At 41.2% G+C, this 19699-nt stretch overlaps 1 protein-coding gene across 1 annotated transcript; it reads left to right on the forward strand.

Moving 5' to 3' along the window:
* Positions 1-4031: 4031 nt before the first annotated feature.
* On the forward strand, positions 4032-17122 carry SRGN (serglycin). Its single transcript, XM_037130640.2, has 3 exons — positions 4032-4179; positions 13803-13950; positions 16698-17122. The coding sequence occupies exons 1-3, from the start codon at positions 4104-4106 to the stop codon at positions 16915-16917; spliced, it is 444 nt and encodes a 147-aa protein (XP_036986535.1). The 5' UTR covers positions 4032-4103; the 3' UTR covers positions 16918-17122.
* Positions 17123-19699: the final 2577 nt, after the last annotated feature.

Genomic DNA, 19699 nt, shown 5'->3' on the forward strand with positions numbered 1-19699 from the left:
ACAACTTTTAAAGAAAATAATTTACTTTTATGGCAGTTTTAGGTTTATAAGGAAATTGAGCAGAAGATACAGAGATTTCCTATATATCCTCTGCCCTTCGTTTTTCGTCTTGTAAGATTGTAGACCCAGACTATGGTGGAGGAGCTCTTTTCCACCCCCAGTCCCAATCCAAGGTTAAAACAGTGAAATTCCCAAACTTTTATGTTCTTGGCCTCACCTGGGGAGGCTCCTGGACCAGGGCCGTGGACACCTTCAACAAGACGGGACCCTGCTCTTGGGAAACTGGATGCGTGGTTGCCGTTAGGAAAAGGGGCTCAGTGGGGGTGCTCAGGAGCCCGTGTCCTCTTCCGTGGCCCCCATCCTGTGGGCGCTCATCCACTGATACTCAGTGACAGGACTAACAACACGATGGTAGCTGCTCCCTTGAGCCAGAAACATCAAGATGCTTTTCTGCCTTGGTCACAGTCTCCCCATCCACCAAAGGGGAGGAGGTAAGAATGAGAATAGAAGTGAAAGAATGGGAGACTAGAAGGCGGTGAGACCCATGAATATAGGAGTCACTTCTTTGGGGAAAAAATTTTTTTTCCCTGCAAGGTCCCTTTTATAGTTAGATGTTCTCTTATTTATATGGACTTCAAATAAGATAAAGGTACCCCTTTAAAAGGCTGGTTTTAAAAGTGTTTTACTATGAAAATTCTCAAACATATTAAAGTAGGGAGACTAATATCATGCACCTCCATCTACCCATCGCTCAGCTTCAGCGATTAAATGTCCACTTTTATACCTCTCTTATCCCCTTCCTCAAAATGAATTATTCAAGAGCAAATCCTGGCCATTTTATCATTCCAAATAGAAATACTTTGGTATGAATCCCTAAAAAAGTAAATAACTAAAATGAATAACTCTGATGATTTATAAATCTTAGTCTTCTTTTCTCGCCATTCCTCATGTGTGATTGGACTTTGAATTCAGTAACTTGAGTTCTCGACCTGGTTCTGCCTCTCACCAGCTGTGATCAGTGGCAAATCATGCACCTTTCTGGACTTGAGTTTTCCCATTCAAGTGGGTGAAGTAGATGATTTCTAAGGTCTCTTCCAATTCGAGAAATAAAACAAATTTGCAAGCATTCTTTAAGCCTCAAGAGACATATACCATATTTTCAGACTATAAGACGCACCCCTCTCCCCCTTGGGAGGAACAATGGTTGTTAATGATGCTGTTGAGTTCTGTTTACATTCACATTGGAGAAATATTATGTTATTTATGTTATTAAATGTTTTGCCACATTTTTTGCTTCAAATTTTTTTTTCCCTATTTTCCTCCTCTAAAACCTGGGTGCATCTTATGGTTTGAAAAGTACGTAGATTTGGTACAGGATCTATTTGCTGTTTGCTTTCTTGGTGCAGTGCCCAGTTCACGGTCAAGGCCCTCCCGGGCTTCACATCCCAGCAACTACTGAGTAGCAGAATCTTTGAGGTGAAGCTTCAAAAAACAAATCAGCCTTGGAGGCATTCCTCAGGGCAGTTTTGGGTGTGTGTCATTATCTCATGGCCTCCGTTCATCTGAACAAGTGTTCTGCTGAGTTGTAATGCTGGGAGGGTTCAAGTGTTCCAAACAGATCCTTGTTTTAAAAAGACCACCCTGTCTCAGCTGGTATGGCTCAGCGATTGAGTGCGGGCCTGTGAATTGAAAAATCACCAGTTCAATTCCCAGTCAGGACACACGCCTGAGTTGTGGGGCCAGGTCCCCAGTAGGGGGTGTGTGAGAGGCAACTGATTAATGTGTCTCCTGCACATCATTGATGTTTGCTCCGTCTCTTTCTCCCTCCCTTTCTCTCTCTCTAAAAATAAATAAAGGAAATATTTTTAAAAGGCCATTCTAAAGTCTATAGCTAGTAAAAAGTGATGTTTACATGGTTTGGGGGTGCAGAGGGTAAATTACTCTCTTATGTAAGGAACTGATAGGCGCCCTGTTACAGGGTAACTATGAAGAAATAAAAATAGCCATTCTACAGGCAAATCAATGGAGTGTAAAGTAAGGTACACTTAAGTTGCCTGGTAAATAAAGGATTAAGTCTGGGATAGAATATGTCTTGAAATTATGGAAAACTATGCTTATTGTAGGGGCTAAGGTTTAGAGAAAGATAGGAGTCCTCTTTGGTGAACGGAAGAAACTCTGGGTGAGAAGGTGGCACCCAGCCCCGGAGAGTACTGCCAATGTGCTCCTCACAGTATGTGTCACAAGCTTTCGTGCGCAGCCTCCATGGGTTCCCACAGCATCCTTAGGGCCAGGACAACAGGATGTGAGTTGCAGGTGGTCCAGCATGTCTCAGCTGGGCAGTGAGGGAGACCAGCTCTGAACCGGGTTTCGGCCACAGCTGGCATCTGTCCCATTCCTCCACAGCCTGAAGAGAACCAGGGAAAGGAAACTGGAGGGATGCTGTTTGAGAAAAAGAAACTTGGTCATCAGTGTACCGGCAGAAGAGCAGATGCTTTTAAAAGCTCTAATATATATATATATATATATATATATATATATATATATATATATATATATATATATATTTAAAATCACACCCCTAAGAAGGAAAAAAATGAAGTACCCAAATGGAAAAAGCCTCCAAGGTCACCATTTCAAACACAAGTTTTAATCAGCTCTGACATTTTGCAGGGAATTAATTGAAGTTATTGACACGGATTATTGTTTTGGTGGCGGGGTTTTAAAGCAGGGGATAAGATTAAAAGGGACCAAACTTGAGGGCCGTTCTTTCCAGCTTAAACCAATATTCCATAGTGGGAAGTTCACTGCACCTGGGAGCTGGGGTTGTTACTGCCCTCAAAGGGGCACCTGGACACACTTCCAGCTGGAGGAGGGTCGAACGTTCATTCTCAGTGACCCTGTCGACTTGCACCACAGCTCCTCAGAGATTAGATGCCGAGGCCCGTCCTTAGCAGGAAACAGTAAAGGAATCAGCAGGAAGCCAAAGCCAAGGGAAGGGAAACTCCTCCCTCCTGTCAAAGGGCTGGAGTGAGGAGGAGGTGGCAAGTGGGAGCTGTAGGCTTGGGAAGGGAGCTTGATTGAATCTTGAATGGAAGTGAGGAAAAAGCATGTGCCCCAAGGGCAAGAACTGGGGCTAGACTGTTGTGTTTATCTCTACCTGCTGCTACTCAGTCCTGCTGAAGTCACACCGTCCCCGGGACCAGGAAAATGCTCGTGCCTCATTCACAGGGGCGGTGGATTGTGTGTTTTCGGAGGTCCCGTAGCCCACTGCGGACAGCCGCCTCTTAGTTCTGATTTTCGGCTTATTCAAGGCCAGAGGACCCACACCTCAAGTTGAAATTTTTACCAGGAGAAAAGAGGAAAGTATAAATGGCATCAAATCATAAGTACTTAGTGTGAAGGAGCAGAGGAATGCAAAGTTATTTTTGTTTTACCTGGTTCTTTGTAACAGAAAAGACTGTTCTCGAGCCACAGGGAGAGTCTGTGTTTCAATGGGAGCAACTGAGTCCAAGATGAAGAAACTGACTATCTGGAATCTGACAACACTTTTCTTGTAGATTGGAACTCAGCTTTGAAGAGTCACTTCTTGAGCTTGGCTCAGGGAGTTATGCTACTCCTGAAGAAAAAGAAAATTGAGCCTGTTACGTGGAAAGTATTCAGTGATGAAAAAGTAGCACCTCGCTCCCTTATCTCATCAACGGTGCAGTGGACACCAATGCTAGCAATTTCCTGTTTAGACTGCTACCTGAAGAAAGAAAAAACAAACGTTACTGAATGCTGATTCTACTGTGTCAGTGGGAAAAAATTTCCTGACAGGCAAATGGCAAACAACAAAGCTTTTGAAAAGCCAGGCCTGGGGAGAGTAATGCAGTTTCATAATGGGTATGAATAGTTATTTTGCTGCTTTACTTTTTTTTAATCTTTCTGGTATTTTTTTGTTGTTGTTGTGGGTCTCTTTCTATTCGTTTAGGAAATTGTGACGTGTGTTCTGGGCAGGGTCTGAGGTTTTAGAACCCTTTCTAAAAGGGACAGAGAACGCCCTGCTACATTTCCTAATCGTGGGGTTGGCGTGCAGGCGGTGGAACTGAAGTGAGCTGGTCACGATGCGTGTGCTTCTCCCGTGCAGTCAGCTGGCCCTGGCTCTTGCCCTTATCCTGGTTTTGGACTCCTCAGTTCAAGGTAAGCCCCTGGACTCTGGTTCTCCTATAATCTTCTTTGTAAACCCAGGGCCACACAAACTTGAAGGTACAGAACTTGTTACACTTGGGAAAGAAGGCAAAGGAGGAGGATTGTGGTGACTGAACTTCTCCGTGTGAGTTCGGTTAAGTTTGATTCCGGGAAATATTAAACTCTCAGGCAGACGCAGCCTTGTAAAGTCTTACAATGATTGAATTGCACTACTTGATTTCTGGATGAAAATGTATGGTTTTTAAATTTTTTAAAGCTTGGAGAGGAATAACGACCTGTCCCTTGGAGGAGACGGCACCTCTGAGGTTTTGGAGCATCTGCCTACCCCTGAGGGTCTGCATCTGTCCCAAGTTCTAAGGCATTATTACAGTGGTGTCATGATTATTGTAACACCGGGAAGTGCTAGTTTCAGAGTCCATTTTTTTTTAGTTTTTAAATGTAAAAATGTGTTTATTCACAATTCTTGAGAAGTTATCATTCCTTCAAAATATTCTTTATGAGCAAGATGCCAAAAAATTACAATAGTAGCTTATGCCAAATGAAAAATATACACCTGAAGCATACAAACTTTAAAAAGCATAGGACAGGCATTGTGAATGCAGATCACCTTTAAAATATTTCCCATGACATAGTTACAACTTAAACTATGTCAGGGCAGACATTAATAATAACATCTGAAACATTTACATATTTAAAGTGTCATATTCGTATTTCTTTGAGATAAAAAGATGAAACTGTAGATGTCATTCCCTAGCACTTCAAATATTGAGAGGACCACAAGATTCTTTTTTTAATAATCTGTCCAGCAAGAACTTTAAATTACTGTTTTTACCTGGACCTTCCTGTGTTACTGAGAATGTATACTATCATTGTTACAAGAAAAAGAAATTAAAAAAAAACAAACCCAAGGAAAAAATCAAAAGAGTTTGCTTACTGAAGTCATTTCAATCCTCAGAAAAATCAAGACAAGAAATTAGGGAGTATCTTTCAATTGATCCCTAAACTTTAGAGAAAAGAAGCGTTCACTATACATCATAAAAACTAGTCACATATAGTGATATGCTTAGTTGTGCTCATTAATGTACCTTGCATTAGGAGGCAAAGGAAAGCTTAGTAAAAATCAAAAGATCCTCTCACACCAGGAAGGATTTTATTTACTTTGAAATACCCATGTTCCTCTTTAGGTTTTCTTCTCTTGCTATATCGTGCACAGGGAATATATTCCATGGAGACTCTTTCTGAGACTGGTCACTAGAAATATGAAGTTAAAAAAAATGTCACCTAGAAATTTAATGTATAAAATCAATATTCAATCACAGTACATGTAAAAGGAAGTGAAAACCGGAGTCTATTTTCTTCGATGTTATAATCAGAGTAAATTTATGTGTATTTTTTCTTCTTTTTTAACTTGGTTCTTAGTGAAAATTCAGCTATAGTAAGGCATAGTTTATGAAAAGCCTCTTAGATTTTAAAGAGAGACCAAAGAATTTTAGTATTTGTGCTGTTGTTGCTCAAAGAAACATCACAGTTGGACATTTCTTGTTAGGTTTCTCTGTCATTTAAAGTTGTTTAGTCAGACAGACACACAACTTTGAATAACTAGGAAAACAAAAATGATCAGTTTCTAAGGAATGTACAATGTCTGCTCTTTTGGTAAATAAGAGACCCTGTGTAAATAAGGCAGGAGGTCACGGCCTGATAAATAGATGGGAGAATTTATATTAAAAAAACATGAAGTTTCCCTAAATCGTAAAGGAAATACTGAGTCACGGTGATACGTATGTTCCAGATTTCTTCCTCTGAAGTAACTTCAGTTTGGCTTTTACTTCCTGCGGAAGTGAAATCGTATAGATGATATCAGATACGTTAATTATGTATGGGTACTTTATAATAAAGTCATTTTTTCTTGTCATGCAATTACTGAAGAACAAACAGCAAGTAATGTTCCTGAAACTTTTCCATTAATCTATTTATTTTTTAAAGTATGAAACATTGCTAACTGTAGGGAATAGGCTTTACTTGGACCTTTTAGGGAATGTCTTCAGCTTGGTGAAGTCATCCCATGTTCTCACCAGGTCTGGAGCAAAGAGGCACGCGTTTGGTGGGCCACAAAGAGGCCCGCTAGAGCGGCCAGTGGTGCTGGGTCTGCCCTGGCCAGAGCTATGTGAGTCTTTCCATTGTCCAGGTTTCCCAGAAATGTCACGTTCCCCACTGAGATTCCACAGGTAAAAAACTAGGATTAGAACAGAACAATTCCTATGTAGGAGGTGTTCATCAAAACAAAGTGAAAAGAGAAAGAAACCCTTACGAAACTGTATGTTGTACTAGCATTTATGTCCCCACCTGGTAGGTTTAGCTATTGGTTGGAAAAGAAACTGAAAAAGAGAACATGAGTGGAGTGAAAAACTAGGGTGTTTCCAAAGAAGTACACTTGGTGTTAGAACTAAGAGTTTGTGTCTACTTCCGAGTAAGAGGGGAACTAGGTACTCACCCACACAGCCTGAGTGAGTGACGGCCGCAGCACTGTGCCACTGCAGTTGCGTGATGCCAGCTACAATTCAACAGCATTCCTGCCCCACCTTGAAAGGTTTTTACTTAACCCATTGGTTTAACTGAACTGATCAAACTGACTAGGCTTTTGGCTTGCTTTTAGTGAAGAAATCCAAACATCTTAGGTTACTGTGTTAGTTTGCTAGGGCTGCCGTAACAAAGTACCACAGACTAATGACTTAAGCAAAAGAAATTTATTTCCTCATATTTCTGGAGGCTAGAAGTCCAAGATTAAGGTTAATTTCATTCCGAAACCTCTCTCCTTGGCTGCTAGCTGGCTCTTATCTCTGTATCTTTACTTGGTCCTTCCTCTGTATATGTATATGTCTGTGTCCCTGTCACTCTTCTCCTAAGGACATCAACCATGTCGGATTAGGGCTCATCCATGTGACCTCATTTTACTTTAATCACCTCTCTTAAGGCCCCTTCTCCAAATATAGTTCCATTCTGAGGTACTGGGAGTTAGGACTTCAACATAAGAATCAGGGGCACAACCCAGCCCATAGCTCTTACTGTAAATCAAAGCCAGGTAAAGACACGGTATGAAACTGTCTGCCGAGCCGCCATGGAAGCTTGGCGATGCGTGGGAGACCCTGGGAAGCACGGGTGGCGGCTCCGTTTAAAGTAGAGAGCTCCAGGGGCCTGATGACGGACAGGCCTGTGAATCCTAAACCCTTTCGTCGCCTCTCTTTTTTGAAGATGCCCATAAAGGGAGAAACTATAAAATCCAGGAGCAGGCATGGTGCAGGGAGTCAGGGCCGGAGCACGTGTCCACTCCACACTGTCTCCCAGACAGCAGTAACGATGGCGATCCCGCCCCGGGGCTGCAGTTTGGTTGCAACGGATGTGACATCCATTCCTTGGTCAATGGTCGCCACGTTCTCTGTGAGGAGGAATCCACACCGATGCAGACAGCAGAAACCTGGATCGTACACTCATGGTCTCACTTGCTCTTCACATCGAGCGTTTGCAAATAATTTCTGAGACTTACCCAAGGCCCATTACAACTACTTAATGGCAGAACTCATCTAATTTCAAGGTCAGTTAACTTTCTACTGAAATTTGGCCATCTTGTGGTGAATGACAGGTTTTCTTTATTTGAAACAAAAAAACCTTGCTTTGAGTAGAAATTGAAAGTAAACAGGATACTTTGTTAGCTTGTAAAACCACTCGGGGTGGGAGCCCCTCTCCGTGTGGGAGAGCTGACTGGTCAGTGGGAAGCAGCCTGGGCTGAGACAGCGAGTCTGTCTGATACCCAACAAACGGCCAGTCGGAGGGGTCCCTCCGCCCCTCCTCCCAGGGCAGTTGCTACTTAGGCTTGCTCTACCACACCTGCGGCAAGTCCCCGTTTGAACAGGAAATTAGTAAATTTTGTTGATGTTGGGGGAAAATTGGCACTGCAATATGGAAAGGTACAGAAAGCTTAGTGGGTAAGCTATTTACTCTGGTAATGTTTATTTATAGAAAATATTTTGGTAAAGCAGGACTAGAGACAGAGAGAAGAGGGGCAGTGGGCAAGGAGAGAAAAGGATTCTAAATAAAAACCGCTCTTTGCCCCAGAGTCCGCAACAAAATGAACCAGCAGATCCAGTAAGTGAGGCCTATTAGGAAGATAATCAGTCTTTCAGTTCACGGGCACGCTGCCTTTTAGTTTTTACAATATGGTAATTGTAAAATATTTCTCTTAAGCAAGATAGAGTCAAGAAACTCCTGCAGCATCAGAGGCTGGAGCTGTTGAGTTTTCATGTCCTGCCAACACCCTTGAAGAGTTAGGTCTGGAGCTGTGCATCTATGATCACGTTCTTTATTTTAGATTTCCAAGCATGATTTCCAATACTTGGAAATATGCTAGATTGCCAGGCACGTGCTAGATTTGCTAGCATCAAATATCCAAGATATGCTAGATTTCCAAGCATCAGTCCCAAGTCAGATAAACTCTTGGAGTAGGGGGTCACTTTTACCTTTAATTTCTTTATAAATCTTTAAACAGGTTTATTGAGATAGAGTTCACATACCATACAATTCACCCATTTAAAGGGAAAGCGTCCCATTCAGTGGTTTTCAGTGGATTAACAGATGGACACGACCATCCCCATAGTTGACCTCAGAACATTTCGTCACCCCCGCAAAAGAAACCCCCTTCATAAATTTTAAATTCTGAACTCTGGGGGAAATTTTGTATTTTAGATTTTTAAAAATTAATTTATCAAAGGTTTATTTGTTATACCAGAGAAAAGATGTGGTCAATCACCTGGTTCTTCCTCATAAACGATGAGATTTCCTTTCCGTTGCACTTTCTGTCTCTGTGAATGGTTTTTTGGCTTGGTACCCAGTGCATCAGCCACATGTGGGGAAGACTGCCTAGACCTGCTCCGTCCAAAATGACAGTCACCAGCCGCTCGTGACTACTGAGCTCTTCAAATGTGTATAATGGGCCAGTCCAAACTGAGACACGCTTTAAGTGCAAAATATTACACCAGATCTGGTCTCGGTATGAAAAAAAGAATGTAAAAAACCCACTCATAATCAATTATATTAAATAACAATATTTGAATATGTTGGTTTAAATAAAATGCATTAAAATGAGTTTCACTTGTTTCTTTTCGCTTTTTGAAATATGTGCTGTAACATTGAAAATTCCATACGTGGTTTCGTCTGCTGTTTCTATCGGACAGCACTGGTCTACACAGTGACTTTCAGCCTTTTTCATCTCATGGCTCACACAAACTTAATTGCCAAAATTCTGCAGCACACCAAAAAACATTTTTTGTCCATCTACAAAAAATAGGTATAATTTTGATTCATTCACACCAGATGGCTGTTGTTGTGTTGTCCGTTGTCACTTTTTTATTTAACAATCTAAGGGAAAAGAGGTCAGTGCCCCTGATTAAGTAGGTACTGCATGTTTTGAAGTTCTTGCTGCAAAACGATGAATAGCTGGTCTAGACAATATAGGGTGTGAATATAGCGCCCTCTGCTGGAGGCAGTGTTGCTGCTCTGTCACCTACAAGATCAGCTTCTAAGTAGTAAGTAATTAGATTCCAAATTTAAGCTGCTTCAGGAAAGAATCAAAGGAGAAAGAAAGAGCTAAAATGTATTAAATACCAACCATATGCAAAAGCTTGTGCTAGATGTTTCACCAATGTTTATCTTGCTTAAATAAAAACCCTTTAGGATACTATTTTTCACACTTGAAAAAGATGAAAAATTGAGAGTCAGAGAGAGGCCTTAAATGGTAGAACAATAATTTAAATTCTGGTCTCTCTACAAGCTATATTCTCTATCAGAGATAGGTCTTTGTTCTAACCAGAGAAACTAGCTCTTAAAGAGTTCTGCCCATGGTGTTATCCTAAGATGTGGTATTTGTAGCTGGTCATTAGGTCTGTTATTGCCCCCATTTTATGGATGAGGCAACGGGAGGTTAAGTACAGGGAGGTTAAGTAAGTTAGTCAAGGTCACACAGCTGGTAAGGGGCAGACATTGTGATGCCATCTTGCTACCTTACCCCGCCTCCAGGCACAGTCGCAGCTGACCCATTCTTAGTGACTGGCTGCCCTGGACTAGACATCATTTTCAGGACCCGTGAGGAAGACTGAGATAGGACAGTGATTCCAAAGGAAAAAAGGAAGGAAGGGAGGGAGGGAGGAAGGGAGGGAGGAAGGAAGGAAAGACAGTGAAGAATATTTACCTTTTTCTACGTTAGAATCTTGCTTTTGTTTATATTTTTAAAGAAATATTGTTTACTGTAGCAATTTAGAAAATAAATGAGAAAAAACTCCAGTCTATCACTACTTATTTTTGTGTATTTTCTTCCATTTTCCTTCATCTGTTTATGTAGTTACATGAACAATTATGCATGCAGAGTGGTATTATGTTATTTTCCATTCATTTTAAAATATAGATTTTCCTATGATGTTAAATAGCCTTTTTTCTTTTTTTTTTTTAAAGATTTTATTTATTTATCTTTAGAGGGGAAGGGAAGGAGAGAGAGAGAAACATCAATGTATGGTTGCCTCTCGTGCATCCCCTGCTGGGAACTGGTCTGCAACCCAGGCATGTGCCCTGACTGGGAATCGAACCACGATACTTTGGTACACAGGCCCGCACTCAATCCACTGAGCTACACCAGCCAGGGAAAATAGCCTTTTTTCATAACCAACTAAGTTTTTACCATTTGCTTAACATTCTCTCATATGAGTGCACCATAATTTATTTGAGTATTTTCTTTTGATTACTTAGTTATTTCCCTGTTTTGAGCAACACTAAGTTGAAGAGTTTCGTATATCTTTTATATTTGATCAATGTATATATTTCTCTATAGATATATGTATATATTAATGATATACTAACTTGTATTTGTGAAATTAGAAATACCAGCTAGACAAAAATTGAGGGTAGAGATAATAGTCAGGAGGAAACAGGACATAATAAGGTAAGAGGAGATTTTGAAAAAGTTAGGCAGTTCTGCAGTCTCTTAAGAACAAGCTTGTGGCCATTCCATTGAGCTGTGATGTAAACCTGACTTCAGAAGAAGCTCCACTTTTCGACCTCTGATACTTGCTGTCAAAAGAGCATGGAACACAGCTTGTGTACACTCTCCTAGAAACACAGACACTGAGGGGAAAGAAAAGCAAAACTCCCAAATCCATGCACTCTGGAGAGTTGGATAATGAGATTAGTGGCAATTTTCCCTTTCGTTTTGCTGCATTTTTCAAAGTTTTACCTTGAGGTGTGTTAGATATGTCCATACCCCTGATTATACTTATGGCTCCGTGGGAGTGCACACAGAGGAGGACTGTCCAGGAGAAGTCCAGCCATTGTTAATAAGGAGAATGGTTTGAGTGACGTAAATGTAATCTGGCAGCTGAGGAGAGTGGACTGGAATTCACATGTGTGAACAATGACAACTTCACTGTACTAGTCAGTGACAGCAGTAGAGACCATGTTGAGTGAGCATGTGTACTGTGTGGCTGTCACATTCAAAAGGAGTGAGAAGAGCAACAAATCTGCATCACATTTTGTGTTAAGCTTGAACATTGCTCTGTGGAAACTATTTGGATGATTTAGGAGGTCACAGCTGTGGGCAACTGGTGATTGGCAGCTTCACCACAACAATGTGCCTGCTCATGCATCGCATCTTATGTAGAGTTTTTTGGTGAAACATCCAATCACTCAGGTGACTCAGCACTCTACAGCCCAGATTTGGTGCCCTGTGACTTCTGGTTTTTCCCAAAACTAAAACCACCTTTGAAAGGGAAGAGATTTCAGATTGTCAGTGAGATTCAGGAAAATACAATGGGATAGCTGATGGCGACTAAGAGAACTGTGTGAGGTTCCAAGGTGCCTACTTTGAAGGGGACTGAGGCATCATTGTCCTGTGTACAATGTTTCTTGTGTCTTGTATCTTCTTCAATAAATGTCTCTATTTTTCATATCACATGGCTGGATTATTCTGAACAGACTTTGCATGTCAAAACATTATATTGTACACTTTAAATATATTCAGCTAATTGAATGTCAGTTCTGCCTTAATGAAGCTGTTATAAAATTTAAAAAATTTTTTTGAATAGACAATGCATACATATGGCTCAAAAATCAAAAGGTTCACAAAGAGATACAGTGAAAAGCCAGTGTCCTTCCAGACACCAATTCCCTCCACAAAGGCAATCAGTTTGCGGTGCATCTTTTCAGAGGTGTTCCATGCATGTAAACATTTATGTGAATGTGTTCTTAAAAACACACACATAAGTGGTAATAGACAATGCATAGTGTTTCTTACTTTTTTTCTTAATAATATACCTTAGAGATCATTGCACAGCAGTACCTAGAGAGCCACTTCATTCTTTTTATGACTGTATAATATTGTGGGCTGTCCCTTAATTTATTTAACATTTAATTTTCCAAGCTTTTGCTATTGTAAAAAAAAATGCTTCAGTGATTGTCCATAGCACTGTCTTTTTTTTTCTTAAATAGTTGTTTTTGTTTACATTTCGATCTGTACAGGACGACAGTGTGCTGGCCTTTAAAACCACCTTTCCTGCTTTTAAAGAAATTAGTCAACTATAATTAGAATTTTTGACATGCCCCTTCTTGTTAGGCGATTATTAGTTGCACTTACATGAATAAGGCGTATGCTTAGAGTGGGGAGGAGATGAACCTTTTGAAGGGTGAAGTATTTCTTACCACGATCCTTGTTAAAATGAGGAATGAAGAATTTAATGAATTAATTAGGGATGCCCTCTATAATCTCAAAACACCAGATTTGGGGTCTTTTGCACAGAAATGAAACTCAGATGAAGCTATGATGGATGAGGGTATCCCAACCTGTCTGTGCCTCTGAGAGGAGCCTTGTTCTTTTGAAATCTCTGACTAGATAGGACGGCAAATGAAAAAAAAAAAGGCTAAGTTTTTGTCTACTTTTCATTCTTAAAAACACTTGGTTGCCCTAAATAACTAGGTCTCTGTAATATGTTAGGTACATTCACTATATTCCTTAACCTTTCTGAACATGATGGGACTCATCTCTATGAGAACAGAGGCATTTGGGGGTCAGATACAGGTTTGAATCCCGGGCCCTCTACTAGCACCTGTGCAGCCTCAGTTCTCCTTTGTGTAAATGGAGATGATGGTATAAACGTAATAATAGTTCGTATTCTCAAGTGTTCAGTGTGCCTGGCACTATGTTAAAGTCTTTACCTGCATTTCTCATTTAATTATTGTGACCAGCTTATGAAAAAGAGACACTATCAGCCTCTTCACTTTATGGGGAGGACTCAGGGAAGTGAGAGAGTCACAGGTCATCAGTGGCAGAGCTGGAGCTGATGGCCAAAGCCTGTTCTGACCTTCAGCTCTAGGCTGCTTTGTCAGGTGTTGTGAGAAGGACGCACGATGCACACAAAAGGCGGGTATGCTGGGTGCTCCTGTTGCATTAGTGCTCATAACCTGTCCACACCTTACCTTCTACCAAGGTTCGAATCTGTTTAATTGAACATTTCTCAGGGACAGAGGGATTAGAAGCTCTGTAAGAGATGCTTTTTAACCGCGTGTGTTGCTTGTTTGGGCAGGTTTACCTTTGCGGAGAGCCAGGTACCAGTGGGTCCGCTGCACTCCCGACAGTACTTCTGCAAACTGCATCGATGAAACGGGCCCAGTGTTCGACTTACCTCTGGGCGAATCCAACAGAATCCCCCCTCCGAGGACTGACCCTCTTTCGTAAGTGGACTGGCTCTCTTTTGCTTTCAGCAGTCTCTGTTGCGGCCTCGGTGTGGAGGTGGGAGGGGTGTCTAGGAACGTGTCTTCAGGCTCTTGCTTGGCAGGTTTGGTTTCCACCGCGCGACGCTCGGTGAAACTGCGCCGTGCTTGCTGATGGGTGAGGTGTGTAGGAATGCACCGTTCGGGTCTTCTTCTGCAAAGTCTCTGTACCATGGCAGAGACGGAAAAGAGGGAAAGATTTGTGAAAATATTTTTCATCAATAGGTATTGAAAATGACTGAACACTATCTTATTTGTGTGAATTGAGCACAGTAAATACTAAAATCTAATAAAAGTCCATCAATCTAATGGACACACAGAACGTGGTATATCCCTAAGGTGTAATATTATTTAATATCAAGAAGGGATGAAGTACTGGTACCTGCTACTGTACTGTCTGGGTGAATCCAGAAAACATTATGCAAAGTGAAAGAAACCAGACATAAAAAGATGCATATGTGATTCCATTTATAGGAAATGTCCAGAATAGAAAAATCCATAGAGGCAGAAAATAGATTAGTGGTTGCCAGGGGTTGGGGCGGTGGGGGGAAGGGAGGGATAAAGAGCAATTGAAAAATTGCTAATAGGTATTGGATTCTTGGGGGGGTAATACAAATGTTCTGGAATTAGGTTGAGGTAATTTTTTTAAAAAAGAAGGATTAAGGAAAGGAAGAATAAATGGCTTTGACTTACAAAAAGGAAACCAAACCTCTCTTCCTGATTAAATAAAACCTGCTTTACATTTGCAAAAGAGGTTCAGTGGGAGCTCATAAGTAACAAAAAGTGAATTGCATTAGAACCCATTATTTCAATGAATATCAAAATTACATAACACACAGCAAAAATGAATTACTAAAAGAATTATCCTAAACGTTTTAACCATTAGATTTAAACCTAGAAAACTACTCTCCTCAGAGTCAGGTGAGTCATCTCGCCTAAACCCAGTGAGTCCCTCGGGGCCTCGAGAGCCTGGGGACCCTCTTAGAGCATCACCGTGCTCGCTGGAGAAGAGACTCCATCATCGCCACCCTCAAAACGAAGCTCTGCAGTCCAGCCCCTGTATTTTTACTCTAGGTCCCTGGCTGGACTCTGACTGTGGCAGATTCTGAGGCCACTCCTCCTGTGCCGGGTGCACTGTCCCCACACATCTGCTCCAGGACCTCATTTCTGCAATTACCCCTCTGAACCTGGCGTCTGCCTCCCATCAGTGTGCAGACTTCGCTAGTATCTCCCACATTCAGATAAAATCCCTTCCTTGACTCTGCATCCTCTCTCGCTCTTGCCCTGTTCTCCGCTCCTCTTCCCCGTAGCTCTTCCTGAGGGTAGCCTGTGCTGGCTGTCTCCGCTCCTCTCCTTAACCTCTCCTGCTTGGACTTCCTACCTTCCACCCAGTGGACTTGTTAAGATCACAGTGACTCCTGACAGCACCACTGGTTACTTCTCTGTTAACCTTACTTGACTTCTTAAATGCCTTCAAAAACAAGTGGATCGCCTGTCCTTTGAAATGCTTTCTTCTCTGAGCTTGCGTGGCCCCACCTTATCTTAGGTTTCCTTCTATGTCCCTGGCCATTCTTTTCTCCTCTGCTCAATATTTAATATGTTGGTGTGGCCCTGTCTTGGGCCTCTTCTCTGTCTGCATGCTTTCTTAGGTGACCTCATCCCATTCCATGGCTCTTCATGTTGTGTGTGTGTTATGTGATTAACCACCAAAGCTGTGTTTCCAGCTCTGACCCCTTTTCCCTGACCCTGTGGTCTAAACTAGCCCCCTGCTCACCCTCTATTGCATTACTATACCTCGTTTTTTCTGCCAAGCACTTAGCACAACCTAATGTTTTTCTGATTTATTCACTTTTAATTGTCTGTCTTCCCCACTAAGTTATAAACTTCTTGCATAGGGATCTCATCTGCTGGTCTCCATTCTATTCCAGGTACTCAGAACAGAGATCAGATAGTCAGAAAATATTTATTGAATGCATGCATGGATCAAACGCTAATCTGTCGCATGGCCTGTGGTTTATTGTTTTCATGGAGAAAAAGATCCACAGGTTCTGACACTCAACATTTGTCTCTGAACTTTGTTGCCTTCTTTCGCCACTGAGGGGTGGCGCCATTGCTTCGAACTTCCGATCCGAGTGATTTTCTAACCACCACCCAAAACCCAGCTGAATGAATGCACTTATTTTTTTAGAGGAAATTGAATGTGAATATACTGGCAAATATAATGCTTAACTTGTCCCAACGAATTTCTTACAGTAGGCTTTGTTGAAGCACTGTGAATTATTAAAAGTTTTGTACAAATTTTAAAATAGGAAAGGATGACATCAATCTAGGTTGACTTGTTTGTTCTTTCTTTAATGGGAGAAAGTGAAAAAAAAAAGAGTTGTTTTTTTTTTAAGTGGATCCCTTAAGTAAATTCCAAACATAGGGTTGCTATGCTAGTGATAAGAAAATTAGTATTGTGTATATGAATTTGCAGTGGATAGATGTGGAATTGATCAATTCAGTGGGTTGCATAAATATGCATAGGCAACCATGAGAAGGTCTGACTTATTTTTTGTTTCAAAGCATTGAGTAACTGGGAAATTTTAAACTTTTAATTTGATTAACTGGATGACTGCACTTATTTTCTTACCTTAAAACATGTATTCAATTATCTTTTTTATATTCCAATTTCATGGTAGTTTTTTCATTTTTCTGTCTCACTTCAGAATGACAAGCACTTCGAACTTGAATGATGTCTTCCCGCTTTCTGAGGACTTTTCTGGCTCTGGCTCTGGCTCAGGATCTGGAATCGACTTCCTGACGGGAATGGAACATGAATACCAACCCGCAGATAAAAATGATGCTTTTTATTACGACTTTAAGCCTGTGTCCTCAGGCAACCCAGACTTGGGTCAGAATGAACTAGAAGAGAATTTTATTATGTAAGAGAAAGGGTTCCCGCCTTGACACCAGGCAGTGCACTTGGCGTATTTTGTGTACCGTTGCAAAATGATTAATTTGGGGACAGAAAGTTTTATAGAAATTTTAAAACATCTGATTTATTTACTTTTATTGTCTGTCTGAAAAAGAAGTTTAAGTTTTATCACATTTTTTTTCTCATGGATCATTAAAGCCTCCTTTATCTATACTATTTTCCTTATACTTGCGTTTCCTTATATCATACTCAGCCAACATCACTGTGAAATTAACTAGATTCCAAATGTCTATATTATTGCTTTAAAGACTAAATTGTACTGTTTTTCTTTTTAAAGAAATCAGTTTGCAAATTGACAGGCAGTATTTCATATCTAAGTCTTCAGGAACTTGATTCTGATTTTGAATTACAGCTATACCCTGTTTTTAATTAAAAAAAAAAAACAGATGACACACACAATGAATTTACAAAGTGGGTATTTGACATTCTGACAGTGGAAAGTGTGCAGCTTCAACATTACCACTGGGTGTGTTTGCAGAGTGACTGGACGTAGTTTGTTTAGAAGTATGATTGCTGTTCCAATGACAAACTTTGGCCCAATTCACAGCACGGTTGTGCTCGCGATACCTCGCACAGCTTTACGTCGTTTCTCCTGGATATCTGTGTATTTTCAAACATTATCCTATTGAAGCATAAGAATAATCAAAGGGTTAAACTGTCTGGAATTTTTGGTTCTAAATGCAGGAGAATACTTATTTTTGTGCAAACATTTTATTAACAAAATGAAAGACATTAACAAAATATTTAAATTTTGCTATAGCGAGATCAAACTTTGTAAGTAGAATCAAATCCTATTAACTAATAGATGAAAAAAAATCATACTATGTAGCAAGACGCTTATTCTTGCCCTAGCACTTCCTCTTCTTGAGGGCTATACCCATTTCCATTCCCCTAGTTCAGTGGAGCCTGTTGCGTTGATTGTCATGGACCCTGTTCTGCACTGTCCAGATCTATTCAGAACTGAAGACTCACATTAATCTTTGCTACAGAGAGCCACCCATCCAAGGTCACACCTTCTTCTTAGGGCAGCCTGTCTCAATGACTGGTTGCTGTAAGCATTTGAATGTGAGGCTCCTCCCCTGAGTTTGGGGGCAATTTAGAAGGGCTGTCACAGATTCAGAGCTCCCCGAGGGCTCTGCGGAGGCTTTGTTGGCACTGCTTTGCAGCTCAATTTCTTAGTCTTGCTTCCTTCCATTCCCCTCACAGCTATGCCCCCTTAGAAACTTTCTGCACTCTAGTTTTCATCAAGAATTTGCTGCATGGAGAATCCAACCTGTGACAATTGGTGCCAGGACAGCTAGAAAGCAGGTGGTAAAATGTGATTTTGGAGCTAAATCACCTGCTGCCTGGCTGTCAATGAGAACCCCACTCTGGCCATAGATGCAGCACAGGCACAAAATAGCATTGCAATTGTTAAAACTTTCACTGGGGATGAACTGGGATGGTGTACCAGTGGAAGGAAGTATGCCAAGGAATGACAGACATATCAGGCATCTGAGAAATATGGGGATGGAGGAATTATAAAGACAATGGTATTAGATAGCTATTGCTGGGGGCAATTAATGCTTTTAAAAGAGACAATGAACTCTGGCTGGTGTGGCTCAGTGGACTGAGTACCGACCTGGGAACCAAAGGGTCGCTGGTTCAATACCCATAAGGTCGCATAACCTGGTTGCAGGCCAGGTCCCCAGTGGGGGGCACACAAGAGGCAGCCACACATTGGTGTTTCTCTCCCTTTCTTTTTCTCTCCTTGCCCCTCTCTGTAAAAATAAATAATAAAATCTTAAAAATATAAAATGAAAGGCCAAGGATGATTAATTAAAGGCTAAATGGGAAAACTAGTGAGCCTCCTTGACAGTATATTAAGGAACTCTTCTTCAGTAGAAGGGCAGAGAAAGCTGAGGACCAGGTCCAGGATGTAATCCTAAGAATATCAGAATTCAAAAATGTTTAATTGTTAACCTGGTCAAGTTGATTATGCAAGATCTGGTACCAGACTGGAAGAAAAAATGGGGCCCTGAAAGAAAAGGACATCTGGATTGATACATTCAGATTTTAAATTCCCAGATTTCCTCAAACCCTCTGACACTATAAAGGACCTCTCTTTAAGAACTAACGATTTCCACCCTGGCTGGCGTAGCTCAGTGGACTGAGCACAGGCTGTGAACCAGAGGGTCGCTGGTTTGATTCCCAGTCAGGGCACATGCCTGGATTGCAGGCCGATCCCTGCAGGCCAGTTCCCAGCAGGGGACGCAAAAAAGGCAACCATACATTGATGTTTCTCTCCCTCTCTCCTTCCCCTCTAAAGATAAATAAATAAATAAAATCATTTAAAAAATGAATAAATAAAATCTTGAAGAAAACTAATGATTTCCTCCACCTTGAAGGTGATTAAGAGACTTCTGCCCTTCAAGACTATGTGCATAATCCCTCAAGGTCTGTCCACACCTCCCTCCTACCCACCAGATCAATAACTAACAGGAAAGTGTTGGACCTGCTAAAGAGGAAAGGTACCATACTCTGAAGGTTCTGCAGGACGTGTCGTGTACCTCAGAAGCAAGGAGAGTGTCTATGCGACTTAAATCTAAGAGTGCCAGGTCATGTGAAGGAGATAAAACATAGAGTTGGATAAGGGAGTATTTACCAGTATTACTGGACTAAAGGTGTTTGCCAGCACGCATCACAGTCCAATAAGACACACACAAGAGCTTGCAGCAAAGAAAGTGACGGTTT

The sequence above is a fragment of the Artibeus jamaicensis genome, unplaced genomic scaffold, assembly GCF_021234435.1.
Source record: "Artibeus jamaicensis isolate MK-2021 breed Jamaican fruit bat unplaced genomic scaffold, CSHL_Jam_final contig_332, whole genome shotgun sequence".
NCBI classification, from domain to species: Eukaryota; Metazoa; Chordata; class Mammalia; order Chiroptera; family Phyllostomidae; genus Artibeus; species Artibeus jamaicensis.